The sequence below is a fragment of the Malaclemys terrapin genome, chromosome 3, assembly GCF_027887155.1.
Source record: "Malaclemys terrapin pileata isolate rMalTer1 chromosome 3, rMalTer1.hap1, whole genome shotgun sequence".
NCBI lineage: Eukaryota > Metazoa > Chordata > Testudines > Emydidae > Malaclemys > Malaclemys terrapin.
The window spans coordinates 32,903,964-32,922,349 of NC_071507.1; the positions used below are offsets into that span (position 1 = coordinate 32,903,964).

The 18,386-nt window shown below is 44.1% G+C and overlaps 1 protein-coding gene across 2 annotated transcripts in view; it reads left to right on the top strand.

The window, feature by feature from the left end:
• Positions 1–6,051, top strand: part of SPTBN1 (spectrin beta, non-erythrocytic 1) — a 200,960-nt gene extending 194,909 nt beyond the window's left edge. For both annotated transcript variants that reach the window (XM_054021962.1, XM_054021963.1), the window contains 2 exons: positions 3,043–3,085; positions 3,576–6,051. In XM_054021962.1, the coding sequence (XP_053877937.1) occupies positions 3,043–3,085; positions 3,576–3,791 (259 nt within the window). In that variant the 3' untranslated portion in view covers positions 3,792–6,051. The remainder of the gene's footprint in view (positions 1–3,042; positions 3,086–3,575) is intronic.
• Positions 6,052–18,386: the final 12,335 nt, after the last annotated feature.

An 18,386-nucleotide genomic window follows, 5' to 3' on the forward strand; every position in this document is an offset into this window, starting at 1 on the left:
GTTTAGTTCATTATTTTGGATGAGATTCTGCCACCCTTACTCATATGAGCATTCACTAAATTTCTACTCAAGTGAGTCAGTGCTACCCAATGTAGAATAACTGGGCATCTCTTTATTTAAGTTAAACGGAACTATGACAGTGCAAGCTACTTTCTTACGTGGGCCCAGTCTCATCAAGGTACTTTAGCATGTGCCCAACTTTAAGCAGGTGTCCACTTTATAGCATTTAATAAAGGTGTTAACTAATGACCACGTTGCTGCCCTGCAGATCTCTGTAGTGGAAACACAAGCTCTTTCCGTCCATGATGTCACCATAGATCTCATGGTGGTTCCATGATGATGTCTGGAGCAGGAGAACCTGATACCATGTATGCCTCTACGATGCATAGCTTGATCCGTCTAGCTAGTGATAGCTTGAGTACCCTGAGCCCATGGCGCTTCAGTTGAAGGTAGACAAACAAGGAGTCTGATCGTCTTTTGATTCAGTCTGCGTGATATAGATCTTCAGTGCTCTTTGAACATCTAAAGTGTGTGACAACTTTTCTGTTGGGTACTGTGGGTTTGGACAGAATGAAGGGAGGATGATTTTCTGTGAGGCATGGAAAGATGAAATCACTTTAAGCAAGAATGATTCTTGGATTCTTAGCACTGTCTTGTCATCAAGGAACACACAGTGGGGTTCCTGCATGGATAAAGCTGCCAGTTCAGAAATTCATCTAGCAGCCATTATGGCAACCAGAAAACAGGTTTTGATGGATAGATAGAAGGAAGATATTGATGTCAGTGGCTCAAAGGGGTGTGTGGTTAGGGCTTTTAATACCAATGGTAAGTCCCACTTAGGAACGATTGGTCTGATCACAAGTTTAGCCAGTCTGATTGCTCTGACAAATCTGGATACATTGTTTTTGTCAAGGAACCAGAGAATCTTGTGACTAGGATACTACTTGTAGCTGGTGTGCTATAGTGATGGGATGAATTTCTTGTCTATGCCTTTCTGAAGAAAATCCAGGATAACTGGGATAGCAGGATCCTTGGGATTTTTGTTGTGCTCTTGTCACCACAAGCTAAACCTAATCCAGATGGAGGAGTAGACCTTCCATGTTGAAGCTAACCCGGAGGATTGTAGAGTTCCAGTCATTTTGAAGGATAGTCGTAGCTCAGTTAATGTTTCCCTCTCATTAACTAGGCAGTCAGCTATAGACATTCTGGGTCTGGATGGAGGAATGGGCTTTATTAAAGGATCTCTGGGCCTACTGGTAACTGGGTGGTGCTAATTTCAGTTCTGTCAGATTGGAGAACCATGGTCTGCTTAACCAGTGCAGAGTGAGGACTATCACCTTTGCTTCTTCTCGCCTTATCTTCTTGATGACCTTTCCTAGAAGTGGAAAGGGCACAAATGCATGTATCAGGCCTTGTGAAGGAGCATCCATCCCCATTTGGGTCTGCTTCCCTGGTGAAATACTTCAGTCTCATTTTGTTTTTGTGAGTGGCGAACAGGACAACTGCCAGAAGGCCAAACTTGTGCAAAATCAGAGTGAAGGCATTCTGATTTGACACCATTCTGAGTTGTTGACTGTGCATCTGCTAGATCATTCTGTCTTTTGGTTCATCTCTCTTTTTATATGTATTGCTTTTATGGAACGGAGAATTCTCTCTGCCCATTCCATTGTCTCCATTGTTTCTGCATGTACGGTTATACTCTTGATTGTTAATGTACACCACAGTGGTCATGTTGTCTGACTGGACCAGAACACGTTCATCCTCTAGGTAGTTCTGGAACCTCAGTGGGACTAGCTTGACAGCTCTGAGCTCCAACAGGTTGATGCTCTGGTTCCTTTCCCTGAGGTTCTTGGCACCTTGCACTGTTCTGTGCCCCTGATGCACTTCCCATCACACCAGGCTGACATCAGTTGTGAGTACCTGTGGATCTGTTAGACAAATAGGAAGACCCTTACAGACATTCTGCGCGATTGTTGAGCACCTGGTTTGGAACCATGACCGGATCTTGGCTGCGTTGTGGTGAATGGCTCTATTTATTCAGGAGAGAGGCCTAGAGGCACTTGATATGGGACTTTGTCCATGGGTGGTTCCTATCCATGAAACCAGAAGGGGACATGGCTAGCATAGGCTGTGCTTTACCTTTGAAATGCCTCCAGAAACTGCAGACAGGAAGGGAATAACCTATACATATCAGAATTGTGGGAGATGCTAAGTTGCAGAAAACTACAATAAACAAACATTTATGCATTTGAGTCTTCATTGTCTGCAAAATGTCTCAGCCCTTTGAAAACAGCTGCAGCCAAGTAACACCAGCCGAGAGGCAGAGAATACATCACAAGGCTTAACTGTCTGAGATGGCCGCATTATTTTTTTATTTTTATTTATTCTTGCACATTATAAAACTGCAAACAGTCATGCAGGTCATCACAAATGTCTGCATATAGAACCTTTATATAATAGGACAGTTTCACATGTTCTGTACAGAAAAATACCTTAGAAATGTTTTTGAGTTTTATAAAATTCTGTTGGGACTGTTTTTGGTATCCCTTTAGTTCCCATTAGTCCCAACTGTGGAAACATTTCTGTACAGATAAATACAAATATTACATGTTTAAATCTCTAAACTATACCTAGGATAGGTTTTTTATATGTAAAATAAAACAAAGTTCAATATCTCTTGGTATAGAGTGTCCATTTATAACCCCAGTAGATCATGAGATATTGAACCTTAAACCTGTCACTAGCGCAGGTTTGAATATTGCCCATCCTGCACGTCAGGGCAGTTGTTTTTGTTTTTAAATGACAGCTTCTCCGAATTAAAAATGTTGGTAATGATCCCAAGGAACATGGATTAGTGGGCAGAGTGCAGGCCAGGTGATTACAGATGCATGGAAAATAGAGCTTATCACAAGGTTGTGTTATTTATCACTCTGTCATGTAGTCCCATTTACCTCAATGGGATTGCCTGCTTGAGAAAATGAAGCAGGATTTGGACCCGTATATTATTAGGCTAATATATGTGGTGGTTGTTTTTAATTGCAGATTAACTGATGGCAATGAGTACCTCTTCCAAGCCAAAGATGATGTAAGTTTCTTTCAGTTTTTGTTTGCTGGTTTTAAAGGTATTGCTGTCATATTCTGGTATACTGACATATGCTAAGAAAAGAGAAATGGTTTAGATATTAAGGGGTACGTTCCCAGCCTCCGTATTGCATGCATGTCCATGTACTTGCAGGTCCGCAAGTGGTGTTGGAATTTGCTCCTTCAAAACCCATCAAGACAGAGGGACTTTCAAGGTGCAAGTTCTAATACTGGTATCCATGCAGGGGTTAGGTTTTTGTTTGTTTTTAAAGCACACAGGCATCAGCAAAGTGCAAGTGCAAGTGCATGGCACATGAGTGGCAGCTGAGTAAAGGCCTGGTTGGAAAATTGATGCTAAATTATGACTTGGGATCATGTTCTCTTTAATTTTCTACTTCTATATCAATTACCTTTTTGAAATGTTGTTTGAATGATAGAAAACAGTATGAGCTAACGTGTTGATTCCTACATTTTAACTTTGGTGTTTGTTGAAGGAGGAAATGAACACATGGATTCAGGCCATCACATCAGCTATCTCCTCTGACAAAATCGAATTGTCTCCAAGCACACAAAGCACTCCAGCTTCTAGTCGTGCCCAAACCCTGCCAGCCAGCGTTACAATAACCAGCGAATCCAGTCCTGGCAAGCGAGAGAAAGACAAAGAAAAGGACAAAGAAAAGAGATTCAGCCTTTTTGGCAAAAAGAAGTGAATTCCGTCTCCACACACTGCACTTCTGACCTTTTCAGTGGAATTCCAGCATGCAAGCTCAGAACCAATACATTACTCTCTGTGCCTAATGTTCCTCAATATGATTTAATTTTTATTATTTATAGAGCATTAAAAAACCCATTACAAATGTATGAGGTGCATTGGGCAGCTTCTGTATGAGAGGGAGGACCAGGTTTTGGTTTTGTTTTTTTTAATGGAATTAATGTAGATTAGATCTTAATATTTAAACTGTTCCTCAATTTTGTGAGGCTGTCTTGGAAAAGAACCCACATCCTGTGCTATTGGTATGCAAGGCAGCGGTGCTTACAAATTTACTGTGCACATCAAAGACAAATGTACACATTTTCAAACATGTTCACTTCCATTTAAGATTGTTATGCTGAGTCTTGACTAATAGAGCCTCCCATTACAAGTCTAACTTTATTAAAATAGTGTATTATCTTTGCTGTAACAGAGTGCAGATACGCATTAACTTCCAGACAAACCATTTGTATCCTGGCATCAGTTATTAACACAATGTGAAGCTTTTCTGCATCAAGTACAACAGTTAAGAATGTTGGTATACAAGAAGGTTTTAGCATACTGATACAGTTTTAAATAATCTGAATTTCAAATTTTTTTTTGCTGAAATACATTATATTGTATGCTTCAGATAATTCTAGTACAAAGTATAATAAGACTAGATGTATAATAAACCCTTTAAAATCATTGATAAGTGTAAAAGTGGAACTGAAGCATTTACTGGAAAAAAAAAAAAGTAATGTTACTCAAATGGTTACTTGCTTGTCAGCTACAGCACTGTGTGTTATAATTTTGCTACATTACCTTGCTATTTGATACATAGTGTGCATTTCTCTGTCACTGTAACTATTGTAATGAAAAAAAAAATCATCTTACTGCACAATCAAAAATTACATTTAATAGGAATGAACTTTCAATGACTGGGCCTGTAGTCAGAGTAGTACTGGAACTGGCTTTCAGTTGTATGGAACTGTACCTCTAAGACTTTTACCCTATCTGTTAAATATATGCTATGTCATTAAATGCTTTTAAAACTAAACATCTTGGTAGTTTTTTATTTCTTTTCAGAGCCTGACAAATAGTAATTCTGAGATATGAGCAAAAGTAAAAGTAATTCAAAATAACACTTTTCCTTTGTAGTGAAGTTAATGGGCTTTTTAAAATAAATATTTTATTTCTGTTGTGTGTGTGAAATTCCATATAGAATAATTCTCATGGAAGTACAACAAAGAGCTCAAAGGAGATCCAGGGGAAAGGTGCTGAGGAGGGGAAGCATAAGGAATAGCCCTTTTACAAAATACTGGACAATTTGTTTCATTTATTAAAGTAGATCCATCAGAATCAATGTGACTATGCTTAGTAAAACAGGCTGTAATTTAACTACTATAATTTATTATTAGATCCATTCCATTTAATTTCATGTTCCTCAATGTCAAACCTTTTTCTAAATATAGATTCTCTTGAGAGAAGGTCATAATTAAATTTAAAAGTCCTTTCAAGGCTCTGTGTTCAACACAGTACATAAAACAAAACAAAAAAATCATCTAAAATGTGTTAAATATTGATGATATACTTCTAATGCAATTGGATCCAAAGCTAGGTATTTCTATTGATTTATCATCTGTATATATACAATGTGGCATTAGCTTTCTCAGTCTTCTTTTCTGGTGAGAGAGACTGATACCTCCTGAGTTATTAAGGATATTCATGAAGTTGGAGGCCATTCAGAGGAGCCAGTTAATCCCAGCAGATACTAGGGGAGAATTTTTAAGAGCTCAGTGAAAAACAAGGAATCAATTTTTAAATCTTCAGGATTAATAAAATGCATTTTGAATGTCATTTTGGACAGTAAACAAATTTAATGTAAAACACCCAGCAAGGTGTTTTCAAACCTAAATCTCCTTAACACGCAGGTAATATAATGTCAATGTCTTAATCCCTTTCATTGAAAACTAGTGTATCGTGTTTATCTATTTTTCTTTTGTTTTTGTTTTTTAATTTCTGCATTACGTTAAATTTTGAGACTTATACTCACAAATTTGTACTGGTATAATATTGCACTGTTTTAGTTTGAAATTAGTGACACGTGGATAGGAGCTAACACCAGCAGTCGTGTATATGTATAACTGAATACAAAAAAAGCAAAGGTTTACTGTGTCAGAATAAAACATGAAATATTATTCTTGGTTGATTAAAACACACCAGAATGTTTATGACTATCACATTTGTCACTTCTTTATTCAAGCTATGACTGCCAGGAACTCAACACTGTTGTGGGGGTGCATGTTGGGTGTGATGCTGGTGTGGTTTGTGGGTTTGTAACGGGGTGTGTGGTTTGACTTTAGTGGGAGTAACTTCGGAATTATACTGATGTAATCAGTCCAAACCCTCAGGATTTGGTGCCTTGTTAGATTCAATATATCACTTCTGGCTACCTATATTGAAGAATTTAGGGTATTTGTGGTTTCTTAACACTGTATTTATTTTATTCTGCATTCCTGTGTTAGTAGACATATCCTATCTTTATGCTATTCATGTCTCCTAAGACACTTTTAAAAGTAACACTTCCTTCCTTTAACTTGGGAAAGACAATGATTTAAAAACCAAAAACTTTTAAGCTAAAATATTGTAGCTGTTAGGAAGAAGAGTGAGATTCTTTCTGCTATTCAAAGAACAGTTCGGATCCATCTTTCCTCCAGATGGGAGCCCCAAACCCAGTTCAAGAATATAAAAGAAATGGGGCCTCAAGTGGATCTGCTACGTTCTGGTGAATTTTGGATTAAGAACAATGAGAAAATGTGCTTTAACCATTGGGATTAATGATCTCATGGGTGGGACTAACTTCCTTTCAGACTGATGCAAAAAATCTTTCAATCCAATGCATTTCTGCTCAATGTGGAGAAGCAGGATTTATGATACATTTAGAGAAATATATTATGCTTATGGCTAATATTCTTGCATCACTTTGTTCTAGTAAGTTTTCTTCTTTGTTGTGTTCCCTTTCAAGCTTTTATTTACATTTGATGACTTTGCTGATAATGGTCTTAAAGTGTGGAAGGCGCTTTAATATACTTTTTGTAATAAACTGTTTGCATGCATGATTTCATGCTGTCTTTTGTTTATGGAACTTTTAGTTTTCAAGCTTGGCTAACAAGGTGGCGGTTGAGTATAAATAGAAATTTAAATTACATGGGATTGGAACAAATTTTAATTGGCATTAATTCCAAAGGGAGCTGTGAGTGTGCAGCACCTCTGAACATCACTGTAAGTGACTTGCTCAAGGTCAAACAGTGAATCATTGAGAAAGCAGAATATGAACTCAGATCTCCTGACTCCCACTCTTGTGGCCTGTCTACTGAATTGAACTGTCTCCTTACTGGAGACTGGAATGAACTGGCGCACTCAGCAGAGATGGGTAGTATCACCAGGTTTTGGTTTAGTTTGGGATCCTGTCTCCATTTGTAATATAATACAGTCTGTCCTGGGTGATATATAGGACCAAGAAAAGCCTGATTGTCAGGTAAGAAATTATCCTTAATCCAGCACAACATTAACATCTGGGGCCAAGTTCTGACCACAGCTAGACTTGGATAACTTCTTTGGTTTCAGTGTGGCTGCACGGGTGTAGCTGAAATCAGAATTTGGCTCAGTCAGTCTAATGTCCTGATCCTTCAATGAACTCCATGTGGGAAGACTTCTGTCTCCACACACAGTCCCAGCATCTTCAATGGTGCTCCACAATGGTCCAGGGGCAACCCAAATGGATTTTAGACTCCAAGGGTAAAGTCAGCAGTAAAAATGTAGGTGCAGAAAGGTTGTGATATCCATGAGAGGCAACTTACGTATGTGAATAATGGAAGTGCAGCGTTTGCAGTGTAATAATTCATTTAAGGATTAAAGCTGGTGTTTATTTGACTTGCACTTATGGAAGCCAGGCAGAAGATGGCTGAAGATGCCTAACATCTGACAGTTGAAGCAGGGTCATTGTAGTTTTCATACTAAGTTGCTATTCATTGCCCATGTTGAAATCTGTATTCCTATTTAGAGTGATTTTTTTTTCATACTTACCTGAGGTTTTTAGACTCCACTGACCTTGTCAGCTCTTGCAGATTTTGAATGTGGCTGTGATTTGTTTTATTAATGTTAGTAACATGAGTGCATCTGGTTGAGTCCTGATAATGTTGTCCCTCTTAACCACTGCTCACCAGCAGTTTCTTGAAGCCTACTTCTGATAGTGCTTTCTGTCAGCTTGTTGGATGCTTTTCCCCTCCCCCCCACTCCACCCCAGTTATTTTATTTGGAAGTTGTGTTGTTACAAAATAAGTAACTGACTGTTAACATTACATATCGGTGACCACTGGGCTATAAAGAGAAATCCAAGAGCAGGGGCAACATCTCTACACCATCCCCATGCCAGCCCCATTGTAGAGAGATGCTGGGGGAGTGGAAAGGGACAGGCCAAGGGCATAAGACCGGCCATACTAGGTCAGACCAAAGATCCATCTAGCCCAGTATCCTGTCTTCTGACAGTGGCCAATGCCAGGTGTCCCAGAGGGAATGAACAGAACAGGCAATCATCAAGTGATCCATCCCCCAGTGCCCATTCCCAGCTTCTGGCAGCAGGGGTAGTGACCGGAGCACAGAATTGTGGGCTGCGGGGCAGCCCATTGGCAGCTGTGGACAAGCTACCGTAAGTTCTTCAGGTGATTGCTCATGTGTATTCCACAGTAGGTGTGCATGCTCGCCACCTGCACCGGTGCCGGAAGTTTTTCCCCTAGCAGTACCCGGAGGGGGGAGCGCCCCCCGTGACCCCTGGAGTGGCGCCTGCCTGGCGCGGTATAAGGGGAGCTGCATGCTCCCCCCACCCTCAGTTCCTTCTTGCCACCAGTGAAGCTGCTTCAGAACTGCTCTGCTCTGCTCCAGCTTTGCTGTAACTTGTCCCCAGAACTGTTTGTTCGTTCAGCGTTAGTGCCTGTAGTTAGTTAGCTGTTTAGTTAGTGAGCCCAGGCCGGGGCATGCCTCGCGCTCCAGGATTTAAGTCGTGCAGCTGTTGTAGGTGTTGTATGCCAAGGAGCGACCCACACACAGACTGTTTGCGCTGCTTGGGAGAAACCCATATCAGCGAAAGGTGCAAGATTTGCAACTCGTTTAAGCCTTGGACCAAAAGAGAAAGGGACATTAGGCTCCAAGCCATCCTGATGGAGTCGGTGCTGACCCTGACTCTGGCACGCTGCTCCAAACCGGTACCCGGCACCGTGGCGGTGGTACGCGGCGGCTGTCCGGTGCCATTGACCAGTCAGCACCACTCCCCATCCACAGGGCACACCAAGAGGGCCAAGAAGACTCCCTCTTCACAGCAGCACCGAGGGAAATCTGGGACAAAGCGTAGGCCCATGTTGGGCAGTCCTTGATCCCCACCAGGCCCCAGGCCTCTGACTCAAGTTGAGCGGAGTAGCCCGGCCCCTTTGGAACAGGCCTGTCCGGATGTTCAGATGCCTTCCACCCCTGAATCCCTCCAGGCGGCCTGGGACGTCATGTCCATGCCGGTACCCGAAGCACTGCCGATGTCGGCCCCACACTCCAGAGGCAAGTCGCTGCTGGGATCTATGCAGTCGCCTCCGGCCCGGTACCGTTCTCGGTCCAGGGAATGTTCCCGACGCTGATCACCGCACAGCAACCGCTCAGGGCAGAGTCCAGGTGGATCGCCCTTGACACCGACCAGACTGTCTGGCTGGGTTTCGTCCAGCCAGGACTTGCGGCACCGCTCGTCCTCAAGGAGCGAATATCAACTGGACCGCAGCGGGCATCGCTGTAGGTCCTTGTTTCGGAGAGGGTACCGCAGTTGGTCACGTCACAGTCATTGATGCCGTTCCCGCTCAGACTCCCGCTCCAAGTCTCCGCCAAGACACTGCAGACCCAGGTGTCAATCGCCGTCGTCTCCCCGTCGCAGGTCCACCTGTCGAGGCCGTTCGTGGCCATTGTAGATCCCGGCATCGCCACTCCTCCTGGTCCAGAGACAGAAGCGGATCTTACACCAGCCCGGTCTTCATTCATAGCTGTCCTTTGATGGGCCAGGCCAGCCAACTCGGACAGCCGACCCCGTCGGTGCCACAGCAGGTTCCGTTGGTGCCACAGCAGGTGCAGTGGCACCGAGCCTTTGTGGCCGACCGAATGGTACCAGTAGGCACCGTGGCTTCCGGCGCAGCCCCCGGTGGCAACTCGCTCGGTGGCCGGAGCTTCGGAAGCACTGTCAGCCTCCCTCTCCAGACCCCCAAGAAAGGAGTCGGTGGGACATATGTCCTCGGCACTGTGCCCGGAGTCCAAGCAAGTGGTGGATTCTCCGGTGCCGGTTGACACCCAGAACACCGCACCGGCCTCTTTGTCCCGCATATTCGAGGGTCACAGACGCTTCCTCTGTTTCATGGTGAGACAGAATCATTACCAATTCACGGTCCTCCCGTTGATCTGTCCACTGCCCCCGGGGTGTTTACAAAATGCATGTCAGTGGTAGCAGTCTACCTCAGACAGTGGAGTGTCCAGATATTCCTCTATCTGGACGATTGGCTTGTCAAGGGCACCTCCCAATTGCAGGTGAGGGATCACGTGGCGCTCCTCCTGTCCACATGCACTGCCTTGGTAAACAACACCAAGTCCACATTAGTTCCGGTCCAACGCATAGAGTTTATCAGGGCACTCCTGGACGCAGAGTCGGCCAGGGCCTCTCTCCCGCCAGACAGGTTCGAGACCCTGAAAGGTCTCATCGACTCAGTCACAAGGTTCCCGGTGACAACAGCCAGGGTTTGCCTGCAACTCTAGGGTCACATGTCGGCGTGCACATACATGGTTCATCTCTCCAGACTCAGGATGAGGCCCCTCCAGCTGTGGTTGGCCTCGAAGTTCTCCCAGGCCACAGACAGGATGGACAAGGTCCTCACCATGCTGGACTCTGTGATCACCTCCCTACGGTGGTGGTCCACCCCAAACAACATGCTCCAAGAGGTCCCATTCAGGGACAGGGCCCTGTCGTTGGAGCTGGTGTCCAATGTGTTGGACCTGGGTTCAGGGGCCCATGGGGTAACTTTCAGACCCAAGGTCTGTGGTCGGCTCAAGACCTGACCCTACATATAAACGTCAAGGAGCTCAGGGTGGTGCGGCTGGCGTGTATGGCCCTCCACTCGCACCTGGAGGGCAACATAGTCAGGGTCCTCACAGATAACACGGCCTCAATGTTCTGTATCAACAGGCAAGGCGGGGCCTGATCCTCTGCCCTCTGCTGCGAAGCCCTCAGGCTGTGGGACTTCTGTATAGCCCACATATCCATCTGAAGGCCTTCCACCTACTGGGCACCTGGAACGAGAGGGCAGATCACTTGAGCAGGGACTTTTCCTCGCAACACAAGTGGTCCTTCCACCCGGAAGTGGCCCACTGGCTCTTCCGAAGGTGGGGAACTCCCCAGGTGGACCTATTCGCGACTCGGCAGAACCGGCGATGCCCCAGGTTCTGCTCCAGAGGGTGCTTGGAGAGGGGTGCTGTCTCCGATGCCTTTCTCCTGTCCTGGTCAGGCCGGCTTCTCTATGCCTTTCCCTCGTTCTCCCTAATCAGCAGGGATCTGGAGAAGATAAAGCCGGACAAGGCCCAGGTCCTCCTACTTGCTCCGGCGTGGCCCAGGCAGCATTGGTATGAGACCCTCACAGGCCTGGCGGTAGCTCCACCATGGCCATTGCGGCTCCACCCAGACCTGCTCTCAGGACCAGGGCCGCCTCCTCCATCCCAACCTAACGGCTCTTTGCCTCATGGCGTGGATGCTCAGTGGTTAGGTGGAGAGGAAAGGACATGCTTAGAACAGGTTCAGTGCATCCTTCTCGAAAGTAGACGGCCCTCCACTCACCATGCTTATTTGGCGAAGTGGTCCCAATTTTCTAGGTGGGCGGCGGACCAGGGCATCTCCCCGGTGACCACCCCAATCCAGCTTATCCTTGATTGCCTCCTCCACCTGAGGACCCAGGGCCTGGCACCCTTGTCGGTCAGGGTGCACTTGGCAGCCATATCGGCCTTCCATCCGCCGGTGCAAGGGCACACGGTATTCTCCCATGCTATGACTGGCTGGTTCTTCAAGGGTTTGGACTGTCTTTTTCTGTATTCTAGACCCCTGGTCCCACAATGGGACCTAAACCTGGTGTTGGCTTGTCTCACGGGGACCCCATTTAAACCACTGGCCATGTTCTCCTGGTCTCACCTCTCGTGGAAGGTGACCTTCCTGGTTGCAATCACATTGGCCAGGCGAGTCTCGGAGCTCAGGGCCCTGATCTCTGAGCCACCGTACACGGTCTTTCGTAAGGACAAGGTCCAGCTCTGCCCACACCCTGCGTTCCTCCCGAAGGTGGTCTCTGCCTACCACATGGGTCAGGACATTTTTCTACTGGTCCTGTGCCCCAAGCCTCATGCGTCCAGTGAGGAGCGCCGTCTCCACATGCTTGATGTGCGGTGGGCTCTGGCTTTCTACCTCGAGCCGACTAAGCCGTTCAGAAAGTCCTTGCAACTGTTCATCGCCTCGGCTGAGCGCACAAGGGGCCAGCCGATTTCCACTCAGAGGCTGTCCAATTGGATCACTTTGTGCATCCATTCCTGTTATGAACTGGTGGGTGTTCCCCCGCCGCCCATTGTGAGGGCACACTCGACTCTGGCGCAGGCCTTGTCAGCTGCCTTCGTGGCCCATGTCCTCATCCAGGACATTTGTAGGGCCGCCACGTGGTCTTCGGTTCACACGTTCACCTTGCACTATGCGATCATCCCCCAAACCAGGGATGACGCGGGGTTTGGCAGGGCTGTCCTCCATCCTGGGAACTTGTGAACTCCTACCCACCTCCAACAGATATAGCTTGGAATCACCTATTGTGGAATACACATGAGCAATCATTCGAAGAAGAAAAGACAGTTACCTTTTCCATAACTGGTGTTCTTCGAGATGTGTTGCTCATGTCTATTCCACATCCCGCCCTCCTTCCCCTCTGTCGGAGTTGTCTGGCAAGAAGGAACTGAGGGTGGGGGGAGCGCGCAGCTCCCCTTATACTGTGCCAGGTGGGCGCCACTCCAGGGGTTGCGGGGGGCGCTCCTCCCTACGAGTACTGCTAGGGGGAAAACTTCCGGCACCAGTGCACGTGGCGAGCACACATACCTACTGTGGAATAGACATGAGCAACACATCTTGAAGAACACCAGTTACGGAAAAGGTAATTGTCTTTTAAAGCTGCTATGGGGCCATATTGGTCCCAAGAATTTGAGAAGTACAAAGGTGGCATAAAGGTGTGAGGCACCATACAGAATCTGGCCCATTGTCTCTATCAGAGATTTCCCAAAAGGAAAATGAAATAATATAGCACTCAAATTATAGTGTTTTACATTCTTTTAATAGTTAATGTGCACTAGTCCTTTTTTCATCTTTGGTGCTGTCCCCTTTTTATTCATTGCCTTTAACAAAGCAATTTTAACCTCTACCAAGGAGAGAAAAAAGGCTGGTGAAAAATACCTTTTTAATATGACAACTAAGGTAAACAACATAATTGTTAGTGATCCTTGCAATAACAAATGTGAGTCACATCTCCCCAGGTGTGCTGCAGCTGTCCATCCCCCCCCCACTGGAATTCCCTGCCAGTGCTCTTCAGAGACAATAGGTAAAATAGGAGCAGAGTTCTCAAAACAATTTGAGAAGTGATTTGAAATCATTAAAAGCTCTTCAGAAAACTCTAACATTTATCTAAACATTGGGTTTTCATGTTTATTTGCCAAGTAATAGTAAAAAAAAAAAAATTAGAAAAATATTCTGTGCTCTTTAATGTAAATAATCACTTTTGTTGCAAATCTGAACCATATGGTGGCTTAAAACTTGTTTTGAAATTTGTTATGTTTAAATCTGCAAAGAGTATTGTATATTTACTGAAATATTGAGACTTAGATTGAATGAAATGTTGATACTGTTGCTCATTTAAGTTTAAATGTTTTACAGGAACCCTGCCAACTTCATTTTTTTAAATTTCTAATATTTAAAAATTCCAGTTTCTGGTGAATCTTTTTTTTATATATATATATATATATATATATATATGCTTTTCTGCTCCCCTGTTGATGTTCATAAGGGTCTATTCAGCAGGAGAGAAACAAAGGCTTTGATCCTTCAGGCACTTACTCACAACTTTACTTGCCTGAGTAGTGCCACTGAAATGCTCCAATTTTGAAGTTCCTGATCATGCAAACAATCAAATGTGAAGCTGTATTCATGTGTGTAGTCTCAGTCACTTCATTGAGACAGGTTTCAGAGTAGCAGCCGTGTTAGTCTGTATCCGCAAAAAGAAGAACAGGAGTACTTGTGGCACCTTAGAGACTAACAAATTCCGAAAAAGTGGGCTGTAGTCCACGAAAGCTTATGCTCTAATAAATTTGTTAGTCTCTAAGGTGCCACAAGTACTCCCGTTCTTCTTTTTTCATTGAGACAGCTCACATGAATAAAATTATGCATGTGTTTTAAGTATTCGCAGTTGAAGACCTAACTGACTATACAGAAGAGAAGCTAATGCAGTAAGTAAATTGGAAAAATAACAGAAAATATCATTTTTTAGATTATCAGTGACAGTAATCTTAGGTGTTACTTGTAACAAGAGCAGGTACAACGTTTTTAGGCAGACAAACAGAAAAGTTGATTTCCACGTTAAGGAAAAACATTTTATGTCCTTATATGCCTAGTCCCAATTATTTTTAATGGAAGTCAACAGCTGTAGGTACAAGAGGTATGGGATCAGTCCATTAATGCTGGGACAATGTTATTCTTGTAAGTAAGATGAACTGTTACCCTGTTTAAATATCCACATAAATCTATAGTACCACACCTATGTTCCTACCTGTAAACATCAGGTGTCAAATTCTGGTAGTTTTTCTGCCTTCATGTAACTTAAACTATGGGACAGGCAGTGCTAACAAACCTTTCTTACATAAATAGTGATAGTATAACCTGGCCATTTATTTCATTATTCATTTTGATAGGCCTAAGAAACAAAGCTGCCACAGGACATTTCAATTTCTTTGAAAATCTTAAACAATTTCATTCTAGGCCCTGATGATGCTCCCATTGACAGAACTGCAGTGTCATTGACCACTGCTCCCCCCCCCCCATTTACATCATTGCTCGCATGCCTAGACCTATAGGCCCCACTCCTGCATACAGCTCAATGCTAGTGGATGCTCGCCCCACATAGAGCCTAATTGAAATTAAAGGAGAGACATCCACAGGGAACGTCTCAGCTCATTCGGCCAACACTGAAGGTCATTTGCTCTCTTATTTGCACACTTATTTCAATACACTAAAGCTACTAGAATTAAAAGGAGTCTTTATTATTAGACAGCTATGCAGTCAGCCAGCTATGCATTAAGCATATGTAAGAGAGTTTGTTGCTAGGGGAGATATTAATGCTGCATGCAGCTATGTGAGCTACCTGCAATATCTAGCCAATACAGCGACCACAGGAGGTTAGTAATTTTACATGATGCCATCACAATTAACACACAGCAGACAAGAGGGAGTAATAAATATTGAATTGTTTAAATTAATGGACAAGATTTCAAATTGATGGTGTCCTTTTAAAAATTATGTTTTATTTCATTTAAATAGGTAACCACCATGGTCTAGAAAACATTCTGTTAGAGAATGTCCACTTTTTTAACCTATATTAGACCCTGTTCCTGCAAATATTTATGCACATGCTTCACTTTAAACACAAGGTTAGTCCCCATTGACTTCAGTGAGACTAATCATATACTTATAGTTAAGCATGTGCACCTTTGCAGGACTGGGGCCTTACTTTTCACTGTCCACTTAATGTTTTGAACCAAACTAACCAGCAATGCTGTATCTTTAAATCCTGTGTACAAAAAGCAATTATCTTCAACAGCCAATATACCTGAGAATTAGAAACTAATTTGCAGTTCAAAAGCCATAGATAGGTGAATCCATATATTGTACTTCATTTCCTCTGTGATGTCTGGATCACAGAAAACAATGTTTTTTAATTCCTTATGTTGATTTGCATTTGCTTTCAGTTCTTATATCTCTCAATTAAATTACTAAGAAAACCCCCATATGCCCTTCAAACTGTTTTCTCTGCTAATGTTTGGGTCAGCATTTGTTTTATGAGGGTGTTATTAGCAAGTCCGTAGTTAAGGGTGGATTCGTTTTTTTCACTTAAATCAGGGATTGAGCTTTTTTATTTAGTATGAATACAATGCATCTTCCCCAAACTACAACAAAGAATATGAGGGTGAAGAGTGAGGGCCAGATTCTCAGTAGTACAACTTGGCATTCTGTAGTTCTAATAATTTCAGTGGAGCTATGCCAAATAAAGCAGCTGTGAATCTGACCCTGATTTTTGGAGGATTTTTAAGTAAATCAATAATTAGTTTATAAGTTAAAATTAATTTTTAAATTGTTTGTCTTTTGTCTCATTTTTTGGGTCCCCCTAGTTAACAAATGGCTTGTTTCTAGTGTCAATATTGTTAAAACTCCTTGAAATCTCTGGGAATAGGCACATTTGATGTATATTACTGTTTATCTTTAATAAATGTCTGGCATGTACTGAGTGGGTCACATCATGCCCATTCCTGCCCAGTTGTACAAAGGAGGGGCAAAGGCAGAGGTGAAAGTAAGCCGGTCTGGTCCGGCGTACCGGCAAGAGCCAGTACGCTGTGCCGGACTGCACCAGCTTCCGCAGTGGGGATTTAAAGGGCCCAGTGCTCCGGCCCGGCTGCTGGAGCTGCGGCGGGGATTTAAAGGGCCCGGAGCTCCGCAGCGGCCGGAGCCCCAGGCCCTTTAATTTGCCCCTGAGCCCTGGGGGCTCCCAGCCACCTCTGCAGCTGGGAGCCTGAGGTGATTTAAAGGCCCTGGGGCTCCCAGCCACAGCCGGTGCCCCAGGGCCTTTAAATCTTGAGAGGTCCCTCCTCTTCCGGTTGAGGCCACACCTCTTCCAGATGAGGCCAAGCCCCCGCTCAGGACTCCAGCCATACTGGTAAGTCCTGTAAGTTACTTTCACCCCTGGGCAAAGGAGTAAGAAAACTTTGCTCCCTACGCAGGTGCAAGGCAGCCAATCGCAGTCCTTTTGTTCAGGAAGACCAAGGACTGCGAAATGCAGGACTGACTCTTCAAAATGGGTGGGGAAAAGGTTTATCCCCCTTCAAAACAGCAGAGGAGCTTTCCCGGGGGAGGGAGCTGAGAACACACACTGCACACTCTGTCAAAAGCTGTGCTCCCAGTGCATGCTCGGAGGCATTTTGAGATATCTTATAACACTGCTCTACAGCCAAAATGCTTCTGAAATAAATGTAGGCAAACTTTACTAATTATGGGTCACTGAGAACGAAAATGATGCTTAAAATTGTTGATTGGCTCTAGTTTTCAAGATATGCTATTGGTTCAGTATATACGACCCTTGACTTGGGAATGGCGGAGGATAAGTGAGTTATAAAGGGAAGGGATCTCAATTTAAACCAGAAATGACTAAAATACATCTTTGACTGGATCTATGAATAAATCTATGACTGGGTTTGGACAGTACTTGCTTTTTAGGCAAAACAATGAATGATGCAATCTGAAGCTGGTATTGCATCATACATGATATGAATTGCATCATGTTATTCCTAGAAGTCATGGATGATGCAATCATAGCAAAGCTTACATCACTCTGCTGAACAAATTGCCCTATATCAGCTCTAGAAATCATACAGTGTGGTGCTTTCTTATTTGTCAGTGTTTGATTTTGCAAAGGGACACATTTCTCTTTAGCCAAAGTGAGCAGAGATGCCTCGTACTTGTGTGAACAGTGCAGATAACTTCTGCTATGTTTGTGGTGAAGTGACTTTTGCATCACAAAAGCGCAGTATAACCACGATGGTTAAGAAAGCCTATCACCTTTATTTTGGCTGCAAAATTGGAGATCAGGACAAGAGGTGGGCCCCACACATATGCTGCAACACTTGTGCAACAAATCTTCGCCAGTGGTTGAACAGGAAAAGGAAATCTATGCCTTTTGCAGTGCCAATGATTTGGAGAGAGCCAACAGATCATACCAGCAATTGTTACTTCTGCATGGTGCCTCCAGTTGGGAAAGGTGTGTCAAAGAAGAAAAAGTGGACCGAGCATTATCCAAACATTCCATCAGCTATATGCCCAGTACCCCACGGAGAAGGACTGCCGGTTCCTAATGCACCAGAATCATTCTCACTTGAGTCAGACGAGGAAGAGGATGAAACTTCTGGTCCTGAACCATCAATGTCACAGGACCTACATTTTCTCCCATCCTCCTCCTCTGAACCACACCTCATAACACAAGGTGAACTGAATGACCTTGTCAGGGATTTGGAACTACCCAAGAGTAAGGCAGAGCTGTTGGGCTCCAGACTACAGCAGTGGAATCTTCTGGCAGGTGATGTTAGGGTTTCCATGTTCCGTGACTGTCAAAAGGATCTTGTCCCATTCTTCTTCATGGAAGGTGATCTTGTAGCCTGCAACAACATC